Source organism: Diorhabda carinulata, chromosome 5, assembly GCF_026250575.1.
Source record: "Diorhabda carinulata isolate Delta chromosome 5, icDioCari1.1, whole genome shotgun sequence".
NCBI lineage: Eukaryota > Metazoa > Arthropoda > Insecta > Coleoptera > Chrysomelidae > Diorhabda > Diorhabda carinulata.
Genome location: NC_079464.1, coordinates 14,965,609 through 14,987,563, shown reverse-complemented (window position 1 = coordinate 14,987,563; position 21,955 = coordinate 14,965,609). Strand labels below are relative to the sequence as shown.

Below are 21,955 nucleotides of genomic sequence, written 5' to 3'. Positions count from 1 at the left end.
TCCAGTAATTTCAAGGTCTGTTCATTAGTGGCAACTTTCTTTAAACAGAGTTTTGAAAAGCATGTCCATGTCCACACATGTCAATATCATCGGAGATTATGATGAAAAGTGTACGAATCTGTTGGTATTGAAATTATTGTTCTATATGAACTTGTCTTCTATGCATATCCTATTGGAGGTGGAAAAAAAAGCGACCCTCGTATGTTTAATGGATATTTTCATTAGTAGGTAGTTTTAATCATCAATAAAATAAAATTTTCATTGTCGTCCAAGCTTTTTGATCATATTTTTGTAACCTAGTATTATATTTTCATGTTGAAAACGGTGAATAATTGCTTTCGATTGTATTTGAGAATAGGAACATTGATTAATAAACTTTTTTAATGAAGTTACCGTGACGAAACGTCCTTTTCGATTTGTCTATCTCCATACCGCATCCTTGTTCGCTCTGTGGGGCGTCTTACACATGATGATCTTAAAAGACAGATCTTTAAACTTTTAATTGAAAATTCGGGATCATCTGAAGAATTTTTACCAAAACCATTAATTTAAAAGTTTCCTTATACATTCACTATCTTCTTATTTATTTTCTCACAATACCGATTAAATTGACAGGTATAGGATGAATGAACTATAAAAGCTATAGTGAGAAACCAGCCCGAATTCAATTGAGATATTGAAACCCTTCATTTTCAGCTTCTTGATTCATTGGAGAATGTTAAGTTACACACACACGTGTACGTGAAAAAGTCGATCCCTCTAAACATTCACCCCCAAATTAATCCATGGATGAATACGAAAAAGGACATGCAACTACCCCCTGTTATTTCGACAGGTCTTAGCTCGCGTTGCAGTTTCGCGCGTAGACTCCTTCCTCTCCCTCAAGTTCTATGGGAGCTTCTGGAGGTCTTACTGTGTGTGTTTTCGCTGCCTCGGGTAAGCACTTTCCAACATTTTTCGGGAAGACAGGATCTAATTCTAGTGGTTCTTCGCCTTCTTTACAGTGTCCTTTTGTGGGTTGACTCATAAATTTTTTTATTTTTTTATGTGTTTTTTCTTGGTGTGCTTTTCGAGACTAGTTTATTTGCACCTGTCTTCTTTCCCTTGTACTTAGCCGGGTGTTCCCTGCGCAGTTCTTGTATTTTGGCTTCTGTGTCCTACTGAGGGTGCAGCCCGCTGCCCCATCCATTTCCGCGCATCTCACGCAATGCACGTCCATGCTGCACGTTCTAACTAGTGAAAACCTTGGCACCTACTTTGCAGGACTGCTCTTATGCGGGCTCTATGACTACCATGTATATTGGTAATAATTTTCTGATGTTGTCAGCGCTTTTTTGTGAACAACTTGTTAGTACTTTTTGGGTTCCAGTACATTTACCCTCAGCTCGATTTCGACGTCTGACACAGAGGTCTTCTTCCGATGACTCAATCTCCTTATACTCGCTCAGGAGCATATTCATTTTGTTGAAATCACCTCTTGTTGCTGTTGTTATTTTTCCTGCGTGGATTCCCATTTTACACTGGGCGTTGATTTTCATCCACACCAGCTACTTTGATACTGCTGTCCACATGAGATACTTATTGGAGTTGGTCTTCTCCCCGGTTTTGTCTGTCTCTCCTCCTCCATTTTTTTAGTTCTTGTATTTGTTTATTTGCTGTATCTCCTTCTTCAGAAGGTTTTTCTCTCTACTTTCTTTCTCGTTATCTTGTTATTCACTGCGGTATCTTCTCTTTCCATGAGACAGTCATCCATTTGCTTTACTCCGGAATCTTCGGAATCAGAATTCATTGTTTAACATTTGGAGTTCTCTTCTCTTTTATCTTCTATGATATTAGATCGAGCGTCATATCCGCTTTTTTAATTTGCAAAGTTTCAAATATTTCCATAATTTTTAACATATTTGTATCTATTTTTTGGATAGTTTCTAAAAGGGAAACTATTCTCTCAATAGGAGTTTTCATTTCTTCTTGCTGTCTCCTATTCTCCCTTTTCTGAATCCTACAGTCTTCTTCAAGAACCATGTAACATAACCAAACTAAATATTGTTGATAGTGTTAGAGTTTTTCTTGGTTCTATTAGATCTGCTTCTATCCTGAATGATCACGAACTCTAGTTAATAAAAATTGTTTGTTTATAAATACAGAGCATTCTATAACTTGTTGATAAGGAGCTGCTTCTTCTTCAATTCACGTGAAAAAAAGGAAATACAAGGTTTAAGTAGACAAAGAACAAATGGTCAGGCTTAAATTAATAAACAATATCCTAAAAGAACTACATGCGCTTGAACTCAACATTGAAGGCATGATCTACAAGATATCTCAAAATAGGCACTTAGGGATTTTTGATGTGTGGGTTTACAAAATTAATCCTGTGACTAGCATCCTGAGGCTTCAATTCTTGGACGAACTGAGTTTTGTAATAGTGCAGTTCCAAACTTTTTTGTAAAATTCGAAATAATGATGAAATCATATCATATAAGATCTCTAACGATTTTATTAACGTTATTGCGAACATCCTTTTGTAAAGTAAATAAGACTATAAAAAAATTCTATAAAACGGGTCACATTATATGAAAGTAAATAAGAATGTTTGCCAAAACATTTTCCTTTATTTGTTAGTGAAAATGTTAAGTAACAAGTGTATATTAGTTAAGAACAATGGTTTACCCCACAAATAATAATAAAAATAAACAAAAAATCATAAATTAATTTCAGAAGCTATAAAAATACACGAGACGTTTCGTAGTTAAATAATGTCGAACAAACATTTCACAATACAAGTATACACATGTTATCATAAAAGAAAAATCTACTTGTTCACCTCAATTTATCGAAAGTTAGCAAACATTAGAGAAATTATTTAGATTTCACATAAAGTTATTTTTTAAGATATCAGAGAGGGAGCCATAAATTTAAAACCAGTGAAAATTTTGTCATAAAAAGTAGATTTTTATATAACTTGAAACATATAGTTACACAAATGTTTTAAAATGTCAATGTAAAGTGTTGAATACTGTTTCTCCATTTTTAAGCGGTTACATTTTTACTTTCAGTCTTCATCAACTGATCACACTACTTGTAAGATTGAGGCGAATGATCTAATATGCATCTATCAAGTGATTGATGTTCGGCAAAAAGTGCTTCCAGTATGACAACGATCCCAAGCATTCTTCGAAGCTAGTGCAAAAAGTATTTGAAAGAATTCAAAAGGAAGAGTGTACAGAAATGAAGATTCCACCGTAGCAATTGTCCAACTTCAACCCAATTGAGTTGTTTTGGTTCAAACAAGGGAATTCAAAATGCAATTTATTACTTCCATTTAACATCTTTGGAATATCCTGAAAACAAATGAATTCAAATTATTATTTGTTGAAGTTTTTACGGAAAATGTCAAAATTTGGCACCAAAATAATGAATTCCAAAGATGGATACATTGATAGATCAAACATTTAAGTATTTAAAAACTACAGACTATCTAAGTATATACGTTTTCTAAAAAATAAATATCAAAATTGATCGTATTATTTTTATTATGATGATCAAGTGCAAAAAATTGTCACTGGATGGGTTCCACATACTCTTAACAATTTCCAAAAGGTAGAGGATGAGGTTCGAGCTTTTGTGTTGTGAAATCTATGGTTACAGAATTGCATTAATGTAATGCTTAACGAGGATCTAGATTTTTGAATAAAGTGATTTTTTTAGGTAAAAATCCCATAAGCTTCGAGAGTTATATCGATGATCGAACGACGCGCTTCATAAGTTTCTATAGGCCTAACGATTAACAAAAAACCGATCCAATGACTGTCGAATTATTTCAATTAATGTCAAATATGAGTCATAATGAAATGAAAAAATGAAATTGCATCAACAAATCATGGAGTATAAAAGAAACGTACATTCAATTATGAAAAGTTTCGAAACAGAATCAAATAAAAAAAAAATATTTAGAAATAGTTCACATAAATTACCGGTTTTAGCAGACTTTATAATTTGCGTGATACAAAAAGAATAAAAATAATCAATTTCGATATTTATATTTTGAAAAACATAAAGATAGTCTGTAGTTTTTACATATTTCAATTGTTGATGTATACCTCTTTTGATTTTATAATTTTGGTGCCCAATTCTAGCATTTTCTGTAAAAGCAAATAATCGCTTGGATCGATTTGTTTTTCAGGATATTCAAAAGATGTTAAGTGGAATTAATAAGCTGCATTCTGAATTCCCTGTCCAGTTTGAACCAAAACAACTCAATTGGGTTGTAGTTGGGCAATTGCTACGGCCAAATCGTTATTTCTGTACATTTTTCCTTACCAATTCATTTAAATACTTTTTGCGCAGCTTCGAAAATGCTTGGAATCGTTGGAAACATTTTTTGCCGATTGGGCGCTTGCCTTCAATTTCTACCAGGTGTCTCCAAACCATCACCAATCCTGGTTGAAACAGATTTTTATCTTGATATTCATGTTTTAGGTGATCTATTGATTGATGCAATCATGTAAATTGTCAATGTCAAGTCATATTTTGATGAATACCGGAATAGGTGAAAACGTCAATTTTTTTTAAATTATTTTTCTATCAAAAGATACCTAAAATCAACAAAAAAAATGGATTCATAGTGTTCTAGTGACAGAAAACCTTCAGCGTTTCTCTGATGTATCATTTCTTTAAGTTTTAATTTGAACTATCCATCACATCATCTTGATTCTACACCAATTGATACCTATGTATAGGGCCTGAAACTGTTAATCATTTAAGTGATATTATCTAGTTTAAACAAGGAAATTGTGTTCTTGAATGTACTAGAAAATCTGTACAAGATTTTGAGCGTCCATTTTCTAGAAATGAAGTTAATGAATAAATAAACTTAATTATTTTCATTATTGAATATTTTGGTACATTCAGTATCATCCTCTTATCTCAAGCGCCATATTAAATGGTAAATATTTAGACCACCCCACAAAAAAAATTCAAATCGACACGCATTCCACCCGTACATTTTGAGTCAATATATATATTAATTACATATAGACGGCTTCCATCTTGAGAATAATAAAGTAAAGAGAGAAAGATATATCGTGGTTCCCGCATATCTGATAAGGCCAACATTATATGCACATTATGCATAGTAACCTGGCATTACCGGCATTAACTTCACAACGTGATTGGACAATTATTGTACGAAGTCTTAGGCCCCACCCAATGTTCATTTCTACAGAAGTCCATATAAAAAACAGGTTTATTTAGGTGATACTTTTAAACGTTGAAAATGTTTGTGTGGCTGTAACTAATATAGGTATGTAAATTTAAAGAATGAGTACGTCAATTATGGAACATTTTATAATTATTCTATACCTTAATTCCGACTGGTTTTATTTATCGCCTTCGGGCAGGTTACTTCGAGTGCGTTCAACCATTGCGATTGTTTATTGATGGGAAGTTTGATTATTAACAGATTCTTTGTAGGCTTCTACAGATTCTAGTAAATATTAATATAATAGAATTTGATATTTATCACCGATTATCCATATTTTGTTATTATACTCAATAAACGACTACATCACTTTACCTAATATATTTATTCAAAACACCTGCCGTATTTTCAAATTTCGGAACTAAATTAAAACAATCTAAAAATAACGTATTATTCAACATACATAATTATAGTTATAACCTAGAAAAATTAATGTGATGTCTAAGTGTGTAATTACTATTATGCACGTCTTAAATACTATATTTCACATACTACAATTAATAGTACGAGGGTGGTTCATATATAAACTAGAACTTTTGTCTTACACCTTTATAAATTGGGTATTTTACAGTCACCATTTTACAGCTGCAAAAACGAATCGATAAGCGATACTAATAAAATTTATCTGGAGTGCAAAAAAATGAAATAGCTCCATCTTAACTATACATTTCTCTTATTGATTATAACTTTACTCTTCCAATAAATATTAGCTCAAAAAAATCTATTTCTTCAATTTCTTATTTCTTAGATCTTTTGATATATTAATGTATCTAAATGTTCTTGATTTTAGTTCTTTTCTGTTTTAAAATTAGTTTTTTTAGGTAACTTTTAAAAGAAAGATAAATTTTAGCGTATCGAGTTTTCTTTTGTTTTTATCAAAATATAAAAATAATAGTAGTTTACGTAACAAGTCCCGAAGGCTTGCAATTTGCCGATTCGTCCAGTAAAAAACCACTTTCGAGACGTATTACGTACAATATTTTTCTTAAAACGGGAATTGTACCAAAAACACAATCAAATGCATCATTTTTAATATCAATTTTATAATATAAATGTCACGTTTCCAGCTAAAAGTCAAAATATGTCAAGTTATTTTATAGTTTTAAATAATATAAAACTCGGTTACTATAGAAACCAATTGACCACTATCTTAGACTAACTATTTTATTATTTTTTTCCTTAAAGATAGACCGGAAAGTAAATAAAAGTGAGACATTAAAAGTTTTTACCGGACTATCACAATAATTTTCTGGCTCGGTCCGAAAAAATGAGATTTTTTGACCTAAAAATACACAGGAAAGTACTAATTTCTCGCCAGTTTAAGAAAAGATATTTTGATAAAGACTTAAAGAAAAGACGAAACATCAAAATTTATCTTTCTTTTAAAAATTATCAAAAAAAAATCTAGTTTTCAAACAGAAGAGACCTAAAATCAAGAGCATGTAGATACATTAATAAAGCTATTTTATATACTATAATAAACTTCATTAAGGAAACAAGAATAATTATTTAAATCATACACCAATAGCCTAGTCTGAGGCCATCCCTTCTCCTACTCTCCTACTCACAAACACACATACAACTTTGTTATAGGAAATGTTATTATCAAGTTACACTGTTTCTAGATAGTTTTCATCTCACTATAGCGCAGTTCTTATTCCATTCCAGTGTCCAGGACGTTGACCACGTCGTCCCTTTGACCACAAATCGAGCATAAGTCATCCGGTGTCTCCTGGTTTCTTTTGTAAAAGCGCCGAACGATCCGTATCCTGTGAAAATCTGAGTGATAAAATAGGAAGTAGACCTTTGCAGTTTACCCAGCTTCTAAAATATTTTGTTAACATATTAGTCCATTTTAACTTGGAATTCATCTTGTCTCACCTCTCCTGCCACTTTCTGTATGTCCTTTTCTTAGCCTGCCATTCTTCTGTTAACTTCTATTTTATATAGGAAGCATGTATCAGCTACCATCAGATCTATAGAAGGGAATCCCACAATCACTTGGGTTATTTCAGCCGATACGGTGCTATAGCCAGAACTATAGCAGAACCACCTTCTGCCCATTTATCACCATCCTGAAGGGATCGTTTGTTTTTCTGGGTCCTTTTATTACTAATATATCAGCTTTTTGTAGAGCGATCCTGAGGCCATTTTTTCTTAACCATCGGTTCGCCATGGCCACTGTCCATTTACTTTAAGCAGGCGATTCGCAATCAAACGTTTCAATAATTCATCAGCTATTAATTAAGCACATTGGTTTGAAGTTCGTGTTTTCATTAATGTCTTTGCCTTTTTTTCGTATTTTTTGGCTTGTAACGTAACCATTCGCATATTAAGAATTATACATTTGCTTTTTTTACGATTCGTAGTCCGTCAAATGCCTCTTTTTATGGTCAAAATTAATAATAGTCACATGGTGACAAATCGAGACTATAAGGGAGGTATTCCAGTTTGTTCCATTTCAATTCATTCAGTCGTAAACGGAGCTATGTGCGGTTTGGTGTTATTCTGTACCAATATGGCACTAAATATTGTAATATCGGATAGTTTTGATCTGTAGAGAGGTTTCACCGTGTTTGTAAGAGCTTATTTTTATACTGCGCGTTCACAATGCGTTGTTCTGTGAGTAAATCACAATGACCCAAAACACGGTACACAACCCCCGCGGACAGTGTAATCTTCGTTTTAGCTGTCACACCTTATATAGAGTACACAATTTTAGTAGGAGAATTTAGAAGTCTTGGTACCCATATGACTGGAATTTTTGAGTAACCCAGCCGTTTTTAAATTATCCAGAGTAGCTCACACTAATTCAAAAGAATGTGAACCAAAGCAGTCCACTTTAGCCAAATGATTAAGTTATCCTGGTCTATAAGGATCATAAATATTTAGATCATATTTAGTTGTGAGCTAATTTTCTTGGGAAAATTTGATTCACAATCACAAATCATCGTTTTAATATCCAGTTATTAAAAATTATTCCACGAGGATGATCCCATAAGAACCTGGCCTGATCTAGACGCCACGTTGTTTGGTATTTGTTTGGCAGCCATCAATAGTGAATGTTTTCAGTGAATTGGTAAACATGGAAAAAGGCCTTAACCCAACCTGAAGCTGAACTAGATTCAACTCTGTGTGAAATTGATCCCGAGTTTAAACGATGCAGTTGGACCTGCGATGACCAGCATCGCGGTGGTTGACCAAATGAGGTGAAGATTCCAGAAATGTGGAAGAAAATCCACAAAGTGGTGCAGGATGATCGTTAACTGAAAGTAGAGGACATAGTAGGCATTTCAAAAAGTGCAGTACATCACATATTTAGTGAAAATTTGCACTTGAGAAAGCTTTTCGTGAAAATGTTTCCATCGAGTGTTTGACAGAAGTGAAGCTGGATTTTTGTGCCGTATCATAACTGAAAAGAAAAAAAAATGCCCTCCAATAAAGGCAAAGACCGTTCTATCTGTAGGCAAAGTCATGGCTAAGAAGGAATAGTTGTTTCATCAAGACAATGCATCAGTTCACACATTCGTTATTGCAATGGACAAAATTGATAAATTACAGTTTGAATTGCTACCTTATCACCCTATTTAACTCCCCTAGGATCATTTTTTGTTGCCAGACTTGAAAACATAGCTCGGTGGTAAAAGATTTTCCAACAATGAAGAGGTGATCTCAGCTACTTTGAAGAGCTTGACGATTCTGATTATAAAAAGTGTATCCAATCTATTGAACATTGCTAAAAAGATAAATATGTTTTTTTTTTTCGAAGTGTTCTGTATTTTTTTGTCCGGCCAAATACTTCTGGAACTATCCTTTTGTTGGTGTTAATATCATATTTTAATAAAAACTCAATGAAAAGTCGAAACGTCAAATCTTATCTTCCAAAAATTATTAAATAAACTGATTTTAAAACAGAAGAGACCTAAAACCAAGAGCATTTAGATGCATAATAAAATTATGATGTTTATTACTTTCCAATATAGTTTTTATGGAATTAAAACTAATTTTATACAACTACGAGGGAAACTCATGGGAAACCGTACATAAACTTGCAATTAATGATGCCAAATTACAAAATTAAATTAAATAAATTTAACGACTTAATTTATTAGTTTTCTTAGTTTTATTAGTTTATTAGAAGTTTAGTTCTCTTCAGCTCTGTTAATTCTCCCGACTCGTATAAAAACGTTGGAGAGACGCATGTTTCTAAAGAAAATAATCCAGAAAATAAAATTATTATCGTGAAAGGTCATAGCCGAAAGTAGTGTCATAAATACGGCGATTTATCGTGAATCTTCAAATCAAGTTTTATTGGCCGAAAAGCCAAAGATATCTGTTTCTGTTTTCCGCCGCGACGCCTTTCGTGACTGATAGTTTCTATATTCCCCTACAGTCGTCCTCAGTGAATCCTCTCTATTATTTCTACACGTTCATTTCATCCCTACGATTGAATCTGACATAACGGCTTCCAAAATATAACACAGTGGACTAGACTACGTGTTATTATACAAAATTTGAAAATAATGTATTGACTCACTGTTTTCTGCGTTCAAGGATTTCCGTAAAAATGTTTTATATGAAAGAATTTTCTGGTCCAAGCCAATATAAGAATAAAATCTTTCATAGCGTAGATCCAATCAACATTTTCTGATATGAGATTGTTTTTCCTTTGGGGAATAGAAGTAATATGATAAATAATAAATTCCAAGCAAAAGTAGCGGACGAATTTATATTTCACTTGTAGTAAGGTGGTAATTGAGACAAAAATTTTAACAGCTTCAAACTAACAGATATAATTTGATGACAGAATTAAGATGGCTGTTGATCATCAAGATGATAAAATAAAGGTCGATTTTGATTATGATCAACAAATATATCATCAAATCCAATATCTAATGTTTTAATCAAATTATTGATGAGATGTGCAAATGATGTATTATGATAAAAATTTAGGGGTTAAATAGTGATAAATATGAAATAAGCTGTGGTGATTGTGACGGAAAATATATTGGGCAGACTAAGAGATCCGTTATTATCCGGTCTAAAGAGAACATAGCTCATTTAAAATATGGAGTATCGAAAAATCTAGTATCCGCTGCCAATCATAATCACGACATAAATATTAATAATGTAAAATTGTTTAATATTGTATCCAGGTTTTCCCGCTGAAATTAATTTTCGCGGGAGAAGGTTTATTAGTGGAAAATTTAATATAAAACAGGTAAATCGATTCATTAGGTTTGAGTTTACCTTCAGACTCTGAAGACGATAACTTAGTTATCGCCAACGGTTCAAGAAATTTCAACTCAAGTACTGGTATATTAAATGGTGGCGCTGCAAAAGCTACTCGCGACTAAAAGTGTGTGTTTGTAGTCGATTTTGCCACAAATAATTTACATATACAATTTTTCGTAGAGGTCGTAGAGGAATTGGGAGAAAACAAGCCTCTTGGTTGAAGAATATTAGAGAATGGACTGGGATAAGAGAAGCAGGACAGTTATTTAGACTAGCTCAAGATAGAGAGTTTTGCCTTTTGCCATGTTGACCTCCAAGGGGACTTGATACGGCACGCTAGAAAAATACAATTTTTGGGCCGCCAATGATTGAAAATCTCAAACTTAAACCGCTTTAAAGTTGGTTTGTAAGAGAATGTTTACATTGATCCAAATTCCACGCCTCGAATAGTCTATAATAGCACAGAAAAGTTGGATTGAGCTCGAGATCATAAAGGCTACAGAATACAGATGCATGATGGTATGAACATTAGTTTTTATAGCTGCAAGACAACTTATCGATGAGCTAATTGGATGTTCTTGTCAATATCTGTAGATCCAATTGAATATCTCCGATAAAAGAGAGTTATGCATAAAAATGATTCTTCTAAGTCTCAACAGGAAATTATAGTATGTCTTCGTATAAAAAAGGACGCTCTTCATGTATGTAACGTATTTTTTAGTTTGGGGAGAAGATGTAGGGCTAGAATTAACTAGAGATTAAGTCATACAACATTTTATACGCCCTTATGCGTCTTTTTTAAGTTTACTGATACTGGATTTTCTTAAGAATGGTAGTTTCACCTTGTTTTGCCATTTAATCATAATCATTCAAAGGAAAACCAATGTAAAAACTATCATTTTACAATTTTTTTCAACATATCTATAAACTATAATGAAAGATGTTTATTATTAACTTAAAAATTATGATTTTCTTTTTAGATTTGGACAATAACCTTTTATGATCCTTGTAAGTTTACCTAAATAACAAATAGTGGAAGTTTTCCTCCCCAAAAATAAATATGAGACAATCGTTATCTATTTAATGTTATTTTAACAAAAAATACATTTTCCATTGTTTCAAAATTAGTAAATAAAGTAAATACTACTGTTTATAATTTTATGGCGAACTTCCGTTTCGTCCTTGATATTTTATTTCCCATTTCCTTTTTAAACAGATTACATATAATATTCCCACTAGATTACGAGGTGTATCGGCGTGAAAAAAGATAAAATTTTGACAAATATTTCATTTATATAAAAGCCGTTTTTATTCAGTATGGAAACCTTTTCAATTTCAATAAAAGATTTCCATTCATTTTTATATGAGATATCATATCAAATATTACAACTCGACTTTAACCGCAAATTTATTACTATACGTTATCTAGGACTATAACAATAAAGTTGAAGACACTTTTTGTGTTTGAGAAACTAGAAGTGAACTGAATAAGGGTTTAGAGCAGTGGTTTTCAGCTTGTAGGACGCAAGCTACTAGAGGGGCGCGAGATTGTTGCAAGGGGCATGCAGCTGTTTCCAAAATATCATTTTCAAATATAAACCAAAACAGTCGAATCAGCAAAATAGTTATACTCTTCCCTGGTCCTCTTCCTGGATCTTCTGAACTCCACCTCTCGTACCACCTCTTTGGTGGTCTGCCTACAGGTCTGCTTGTGTTCGGTCTCTGAGTTTTAGCCCACTTTCCCCATATATCTTCTGGTATTCTTTCTTCGTGATTCTTCCAGAATCTTTTTCGTGCCCTGACCCATCTCACCACATCCTGTACGCCCAATTCTTCTCTTATGTCATCACTCCTTTTTCCGTCCCTAAGGGTAACTCCCTTGATTGTTCGTAGTATTCTCATTTTCATGGTTCCCATTATTCTTTTTGTTGTTGATGTTTTGGCTCTGGTTTCTGAGGTCTCACACACGTTTTATACATTCTTGTCTTGCTCTGAGAGCTCATCGCTTCGTTTCTCCACACTATATCCCTCAGACAGCCGCTGACTTTTGCTGCTTTCATCGCTTGTGTTCATGCCTCCTCTGTCAGGTTTCTTTCAGTAGATATATTAACTCCCAGGTAATTGAATCTTGATACCTGCTGTATTATTCCGATATCGACTGCCAATTTGCATGTAATAGGATTTTTTGATATTTTTTTCGGGTACAAATGCCAAAAAATTCCATCCATACTCTTGCTGGAAGCACTTGGAACATCCCGAGTATTCTCGTGCATGTTTCCCACTTTAAAAATTACTTTTCTTGCCGATGAAATAGAAGAAAGTGAAGTTATCATTTGACCAGTCTATGGACACAATTCTCGTTTTACTCTAAAAATCTTGCCATGTCCAAATATGAATGGATTAGAAACCCGTTTGTGGTCGAAAAATAAAATGATTTTGGCCTTAGCAGCAAAGCAAAAAATGATAATTGACTTATCTAGTGATAGCGCATGTTTCAAGACGAAAATAATATTGTTACGTTTTGCCTACGAATTAAGGACGATTTTCCTATTTTGACAAGCAAAGCTTCAAAAATTTTATTGCCATTTATAACGTCTTATCTACGTGAAACGGGTTTTTCTACAGTAGATGTCTTAAAAACAAAGTATCGATCTCGCTTAGTGATTGAAAAGGAATTGAGAATCGCGATTTCTTCAACGATACCACGGTTTCAGAAAATCTGTGCTGAAAAACCAACCATCAACCATCGCATTAAATTTTTATAATGTTGTATCAATTATATATATATTTTTTTGTATATGTGTAAAATTTGTTTTTATTACATTCAATATTGTTATTTCTTATAATAAATAATTATTTTTCAATGTTTATTTTTACATATATTAATGCATCTAAATGTTCTTATCAAAAGGTATAGGAAATGAGAAATTGAAAAAATGTTTACATATATTATATATTATTTTGTAGCCCATTAAATAAATTTTAATATCATTTGAGTATTCATGAAATTAGATTGTTAGAATTATTAAGGGGTCACAACAATTTTTTCAAAGGGGGCGCAGGTACAAATAGGCTAGAAATCATTAATTTGGGGTCTGAATCAATACCCATTTCGCTCAATTAACAAATTTTTGTTTTTGTTTTCAAATGTTGTATTACATTATGAGATACTATTCGAAATGTTATTCCTCATATGCAGATGCTTCCAACTCTGAAATTATACGTTCTGTTTCAAATTTCGCCAAAAAAATTGATGTAAATTGATGAAGATATATTTCGAGTTCAAAATTCTGTGTATTTTGTAATAGACTTCTGAATTCTCATAAGACTTGCTATCGATAATGATTTCCGAATGAAATTTCGATGTCACTGAGACTTAATTGGATGCGATATTCTTGATTTTTTTCTTATCGATTCTGAACTGACTCTCAATTTCCCGTGAACCACTCGAACCAAAGCTTCTCTCTTCTTTTTAGGTTTTTTCTTTGCTTTACTGTCTGATAACTTTTCTTTCGTTAGAAGTACCTGTTTTAACACGTTGTCGTCTGTTAATATAAGTCATCTGATGGGCACTTATATGATTCTATCATATACACTGCGACTCAAAGAATCTATATCCCTTTGTCTTGCTGCTATCTGTTAGTTCCACTCCTTCTGAGGAGCTCAGAATGTGGGCTAGCTGTAGTTGCTCAGATCTTCGTCTTATAGTTCATACGCTCCTAGGAATAGTGCTCTGGAATTCCTTAGTGTCTCAAACTTCGAGAGAATGTGGATAGAGGTTTCGTCCTGCATCCTCAACTAAGTCTAGCATCTTCAAGTGTCTGTTGAGGCGACAATGCCTCGATAGGACTTCTATCTTCTCTGATTATAGTTTCCCAGGAATGGTACTACTTCCATGTACAGACAGAACAAATCGTGTACTTAAAAGTAGTTCATTTAAACGCTAATAAGAATTTTTCTAAAGACAATGGAATAAAATTTAGTTAATATGAAGTTGAAATTAACTATATATAGATTATAGTCACAAAATCATCATTATTATGCTGCGATTTAATTGTACAATCCATTTATATTTCTGACAAAAATTGTTAGAAGGATCCTTCAACTGAATCACCTGAAAAAGTATTTGATGTTTGGGGTTTTGATCCTTTATCCTGAGAAGGAGGTCTAAGATCTGCTCTATAATAAAGTAACTCATTTTACAGAAACCCTCTTCGCTGTTAATGACATAAGCTTCTATTCGCGTTTGATTAAATAGAATGTCCTTTCAAAAACTATTCTAGGTGTGTTCCAAGTATACATCTATGAAGGTATATAGTGAAATGCTGTTATACAGGGTCTTTATTGAGTTTAAGAGATAATATAGACGCCGTGTTTATATTTCTAAGAATGACTCTTAGATAGAGTCTCGGTTTTTGTTATCACAGTTTGCTTAAGAATATTCCATGGAATGTGAAGATGGTTTCTAAAAATTTATAGGTATTTGAGAAATTTTAAAAAGAAATTTTGGCTGTATATCATCCATATTAACATTCATTCGGAAAATCGTTATTTTATATTATATTAATTATTAATTGCTATTCATGAGGCCTCTTTAAAAAGTTTAGTATTCAGAAAAGGAGTATTTTTCTCAAAAATCAAGTATAATTCATCGCCCTATGAAAATTTTTAACCGTCAACGAATGACAAGGAATAGTTTTGATCAAAGAATATCCGTTAAAAGGACAAGTTTATAAAATATTGCTATCAATTTTTGAATCTTAAAAACGACGCGATTTTATTATTATTGCGTAAAAGTGTACGAGTCCATATATAGATACATAAAACATTTTTACGATGCTAGTGATCGTTTTTTTTTCTCATATCGATCCGTACTTCAATCTCTCATATTTTTGGATGAAAATTTCCTATAATCGAACGTTGAAAAAATACAGTCTTCACTCGAATAGATTACAGGTTTGGAATCAACCTGCGGCTACGAATCAATAAAGTCCGGTCCATTTACATATTTATGAGGAACCAAAGTTCTACTTAGATGAAACATGCTGATTTTTGATTTGCTGCACTTCGCACGACTCTATTGTGAATTATGGAAACACACTCTAAACTTAAATTTCAATAATTATCGACAGCACGCAAACGGTTTGAAATTGGCAAAATACAGTACGTCCCAAATATGGGTGAATGAAAAATAGTGGGGATTTTGATTCTATAGAATCTATTTCATCACATATTTACGAGGGTTGTCCATATAGTAAGATTTACAAGGAGCTGCGGAACGCTGTTAAGCGAGATGTATAGAGACTGACGTGTAGCTTGGCTCACTTTCTACAAGTTCAGCAAAATTCGAAAAATGAAGGCTCTAGTCTAGGACGTTTTTATCCTGCAATGTCCTTTAGGATACCCTAGTCATAATAAAAAATGGCAGTCCATCTTAGGTAGCGTTTCGGCTGTTATATTTGGTACATTACCTACTGCTTCAGAAACATCTCTCCACAAAGGGCATCATGCAATTTGGGTAATTTTTGTACTATAATTCTTGAATAATATATAATATATAATTCTTAATATTGATATACATTCGATTGAAAGGTTCCATATCGTTTTGCAAGTCGCGAGCTGTCTACAACGTTCATTCTTATCTGGTTAACCGGAATGCTTCCATTTCATTCCCACACCAGGTGCGAATTACGTAATGTGATTCCTACAGCGGACATCCATTCACAGCTATACGAGATAAATGGAGAATAGTGTATGAGTGTGCAACATGTTCGCAAATTGAGTCGAGAATTCAAAAACCGACGTACAGATGAAGTGATTTCAAAAGCAATGCTGAAAGATCGCAGGGTGACGGTGCGGTTTGTGCAAGGTGCATCTCATCAACAGATTTGAATAGAATACTGTTTCCAACCCTCCTTACAGCACAGACTTGGCTCCCACTGATTCAGAATTCATTGATCTAAAAACGGCGAAAAATAAAACTTTTCAAACATATTTTTCTTTGTGAAAATTCATTGGGAACCTTATTTTATGAACAAACCTCGTATATTGTTTCCTATTGAGTCACATAGAAAATTTTACATTGATTTACAACTGGTGAAAGAAGTTATTGAGGCTAGATTGTAACACGGTGAGTTAACAAAAAATTTAACCACTGGTTAACAACGAAATAGCGGTTATGTACCAGAGCTAAAACCTGAAATGAAAGAATTCAAAGGCGATCTGAGGTCGGAAAGTTGAAGAGAGAGAGTATTTAAGAGTAAAAAAAGGTTTATCTCGATTTGCGATAAAACTAAATCCGCTCCCTCATCAGAAAGTACAGTTTCTTTACTGGCCGTCTGTACCGCATTCATACCGAAGCTATATTATCAAATAGAGGCATTCAGATTCGTCGGTTGGATTCGTTTACAACGCCATTTGCTCTGGGTATGCAAGATTAGTCGAGGATCTGTATCACCCAACTGAATAGCAACGGAATATTCAACATTTTTTCGCATTATAATAAAATAATGTTACTAGATTCGGAAACGTAAAAATTCTAGAGATTGAACAGTACCCGTGTCTGTATAATTATACATTAGCTAAATATTCACGTAAGAGTCTTAAAAAACAAATCAAAAAGTGTCCTAAACTCCAGTGCGCCAAATATCGATAATGAGAAAACAAACGCAATGCATAACTTTCTGTTAAGTTTATTTTCAGCCTTTCTGTCATGGTTGAAAATGAAATAAAGCAGTTTTAAATCAATGTTATGGTTCTTATTTATAATACAAAACTATTCTCCGGTGGAAGACACAACTTCCCAACCCATGAGTTCTCCCCCATCAGCAATGGTTTTCTAAGCGCAAACCAACCAACACCAGAACTTACAAGAAAGGATGGATAATACTCAGAATCAAACCAGTTTCGGAAAAATTATATTTATACTTAATGTAATCAAAAGTTTTTCTTCGGCTCCTACGCATTCTCTTATTCTTGAGTTTTGCCTCTTAATAGCCGGACCGACAAGTTCAATGAGATGTTTATTTGGTCATTCTGTACTTACTTTGGAAATATTCATCATCTTGAGTTAATTCCACAAATACGCCACGGTTGAATTTTTTTTAATGGAAGGATATCTCCAATAGCGTTTTCGGTTTTTTTTTTAATCGCAAATGAACAACCATCGTCATAACTTCATCTTAGCTGCTGGAGGATATGGTCAAAGCAGTACTAAACATTTTATTCATATTTAAAATCAAAGAAACAAAAGGAAAAAAATTTCTCCTAATGGTTACTCTAAATTTTCAGGTATTTATTAAAATCTTACAATTAAATGGATCAAAAATCTTGAGATTCTATTACATTGATAAGAAATTAAAGTTTAAAAATTTTATAAGCAACTAAATATTATACCAAATGGCCATATCTCAGAAGCAAATTATATTACAGCTTCAGGAGAAAAAAACAAAAATTGTCCCGGAACACACGTGGAAACTATTCTCAGAATTTTAAGTTCACTATTAAAATATAAAATGAAATTTTTCTAAATTTACCCAACTAGGTGGCACTTTACATATGAGAATCGAATTTTCCTAAAAATTTTGGACATTTTTCATATCACAAGTTTCAATTCATTTGTTCAAGTAAGAGGTGGTGGAGAGTCGAAATCTTGTTATGAAAAAATGAATTTTATACAAATTGATGTTACTGAACACACATTTCAATGAATTACATTCAAAACATAAATTACATTCCAATAAAATATAATTTGGGCTATACTTTATTTTATTTCATTCAGCTTGTTTCGAGTTTTTACAATGTAATAATGTCAACTTACCAATACTTTATTGACTCATTTGAAAAAATTTTAGAAAAAAACAAATTTCAACCTAAAAGAATTGAATGTCAAAAAGACAGAATGAGAAGTTGTGCCTATAAAAATTTTTTTGCGCGCTTATTCACGTGAAATTTGAATTTTCGCAAACTAAGTATATTTTATGTGATGATTTATGGTCTCGTTTCTATGAAAATCAGTTTAAAATAGCAAAAACAATTTGAACTACGACGATAAATACCGCCCTATTTTTAAAAAACTATTTTAAGCTGAAATCATTACAAAAAAAATCTGAAAAGTTTCAAGAAGTAAAAAGGAAGACCTGAGAATATTGAGTTCATGCCCTTAGAATATCGTTTCGTTTCTTCTTTACGTTGGATTTGGACTACCGAAATATATTATAAGGGCTAAGAGTTGAAAAAGTATGTAGCGCTCAAAATATAGAATGAAAAAATATTGACTACATCAACACCAACAATTAAACTATCTTATGCGCGTTTCCTACAGTTCACCTTCAGCCCTTCAGTCCTTTCAACAAGGTGCCACACGACCCCCATTTAAAATTTTGGAGGAGGTGCTCATAATTCAGAGGGAGTGCTGGAGAGTGATAATATTTTCATGCTGTAAATTGTCAATTCCAGATTTATTCACATAGTACCTAATTACGCAAGAATTGAATTAATTGGAGCGCATTCTATAAATATAATTCATTGCTTAAAATTGTTTTGTTTCAGAATTGGTACAGAAACGCCTCAGAAGAGAAAAAAGATATAGAAGGGAGTTACAAGCTAAGCTCGACTTGGAAAACAAGCGAAGGGCGCAATTAGAAGAAGCGCTAAGAGCAGCTGGGTCAGCGGAACAACTTAATTTAATAAACGGTAAGCTACATACTTATAAAATGTCCCATTTAAATGATGCTATGATAGAATTATTCTTAGAATGTGAGGTAACCATTTGGAATTTGAAGATATCGAGAAATCGGGAACTTTAAACTAGCGATAACATATTTATAATCAGTGTTTTGATGTCGCGATCAATAGACAAGTTATGATTCTTCAGTTCAACTACCACTATCTTACGGTTTTTATCATCGGCAGAAAACTTCGGTTAAGTGCTTAAAGAAGGTGTATCTCGCAATGCAACCATATGTATATAATACCTGACAACATACTAGTCCTTCAAGCGCTCAACTCCTCCTCCCTCTAATTCGTTTACGATTTCTTATAAATTTTGTCTGTATTTTTGGTCATTTTAGAGATGAAAGTAATGAACTAGTTTATTTCAGCTGTTACTAAGGTCATAGAATAAGTCAATAACAAGAAAATATTGAGATATCTTGAGTCTACTAACATCATCGTCGGCCATCAATACAGCTTTCGTAAACATAGATCAACCTGCAGATATCACCAACTTGTGGACTGAAGCTATAGAGAAATTGAGATCGTACGGTTTGTTGTCTGAGCTTATAAACTGGCCTAGTAGCTTTCTCAAAGACCTATACATCCAGGTTATTATCGATAGACACACCTCAGAAAGGTTTGAGGTCAACGCTGGTTTTCCCCAGGGATACTTCTTGTCACTTACTCTTTGCCTATTGTACATCAATGATCTTCTCGACAAAACTATAGACCAGATCTATAGATATCAACAATCAACCGTCCCAATAAACTCATCTAACACCCAAATTCGCAATAGATCACCACTGAATGAGTTTAATGCAGCAAAAACTTGGGCTGCTATTTTTACAAAGAATGCTGATACCAACAACGCAAATTCGTTTGTTGGGGGTTGAGGTTGGAAGCAATATGTCCTGGCATAGTCACGTGGCCGATTTAGCAAAGGTAGCATGACAAAAACTTGAAGCTCTGTCTAAGACCAAGAAACTATATACCCCGCAACCGTTTCTTATCCTTTATAAGACCTATATTCATTCATCTTGGAAATATTGCTCGCACATTTGGAGCTCGGCTTCCAAAAATACCCTGAGGATGCTCGACTCAATACAGAAGAGATCAGTTCGACTTATAGACTATCCAGAGTTGACCAGAGAAATTTGGAAAACTTAAAGCGTAAAAAGAATGGTCGCCGGTCTGACTCTGTTTTACTGATACTACCACTTCAAATGCTTTTTGCCTTACCTACTCCACTGTAAGACGTGGCTCATAAACACCGAGTTTGTCTGCAGGTGCCTAGAACTTTGGTGAAGTACAAAATAATCCTTAATATATTTGAACTGCAATTCTTGTCATCCTATATCACAATAAAAGTTCAGTTATTATAAGTTTTGACTAAGAGATCTATTAAGATGTCCAAAACGTCAGAGTCATAAAAGTCATAACTACATTATCGAAAGAAATAATATCATACATCAAATATCTTGTAATGCTTGTTAAGCTGACATAGGACAGACATCTCAGTTTTAAAAGAATGGATTTAAAGGTCATCAGTACGATAAAAAACCGCCTAAACCTACTCCACTGTCAGACGTGGCTCATAAACACCGAGTTTCTCTGCAGGTGCCTAGAACTTTGAAGAAGTACAAAATAGTTCTTAGCTCGTTGAGTCCCGGTGCGGTTCATAGGTCCGCAAATGAACTCTCCCCACAGGCTAGAGCGGTCCTATAAACCTAAAGACGTATTTTATTCCAAACATTCTCCACGACCCAAGGGACCATATCCAAATGATCTTCAACTCCATTGTAAAGCAGAAAACCTCACTTTTTACATTTGTTTTGTTTTCTTCAACATAATTCACAAAATATTTGACTAAAATTTTTGATTTGTGCTAGCTTTACATTACCTACCTTGATCTTACATAATATTTTTCACAACATATCGTACATTTTGTACACTTTACATCATGCAAGTAGGGTGTATCTCCAAGATGATATATTGAAAAAATTTATTTCGAACAAAAAGTGCAAAAATGACCTCTTTGGGGCCTAGACAAAGTTAAACTTTAACTCGGGCCTAGAGGGAGCCTATGGACCGCACACAAAGAACATCATTTTCTCGTAATTTTTCTTTGAAATAAATTTTTCCTTAGAACCACGGAGTGTAAAAACACAAAACAATTTTTGGGTTCAAGGAAATGATTATCAATTTTGGTTGTGTTAAGATATTTGAACTGCAATTATTGTCATCCTATGTGACAATAAAAATTCAGTGATTATAAGTTTTGACTGAGAGATGTATTTAGATGCCCATATCAAATACCTTGTACTAATTGTGAAGCTGACAAAGAACAGACATCTCAGTTTTAAAATAATGGATTTAAAGGTAATCAGTACTATAAAAATCGCATAACAAAGCAGGGAATATGAAAAAAACATAATTAAAATTGGGAAATTCTTAAAATGGAATTCAATACATGAAAATTTATGAATGATTTAAGCAATTTGAGTGAAATTCATGGTTCTATTTCATAAATTTTAATGTAAATACGAATTATTCCATTGTTGGCTGCTACATATTTCGTCATAATTTGATAAAGATCCAAATAGATCAAGAGGACAATTTTTTTTAAATACTAATTCCTATCAAAAGAGACCTAAATATGAGACAAGGAAAAATTTATGATAATCTTTCGCTATGTCTCCAAAATGAAAATCGATTAATAACAACATGGTACAATGGTTAGAATGTGAT

At 33.2% G+C, this 21,955-nt stretch overlaps 1 protein-coding gene across 2 annotated transcripts in view; it reads left to right on the top strand.

Annotated features, from left to right (window-relative positions):
• LOC130893753 (dachshund homolog 2) overlaps nucleotides 1-21,955 on the top strand; it is a 373,096-nt gene that overhangs the window by 329,938 nt on the left and 21,203 nt on the right. For both annotated transcript variants that reach the window (XM_057800090.1, XM_057800091.1), the window contains exon 9: nucleotides 19,043-19,186. In XM_057800090.1, coding sequence (XP_057656073.1) covers nucleotides 19,043-19,186 — 144 coding nt within the window. The remainder of the gene's footprint in view (nucleotides 1-19,042; nucleotides 19,187-21,955) is intronic.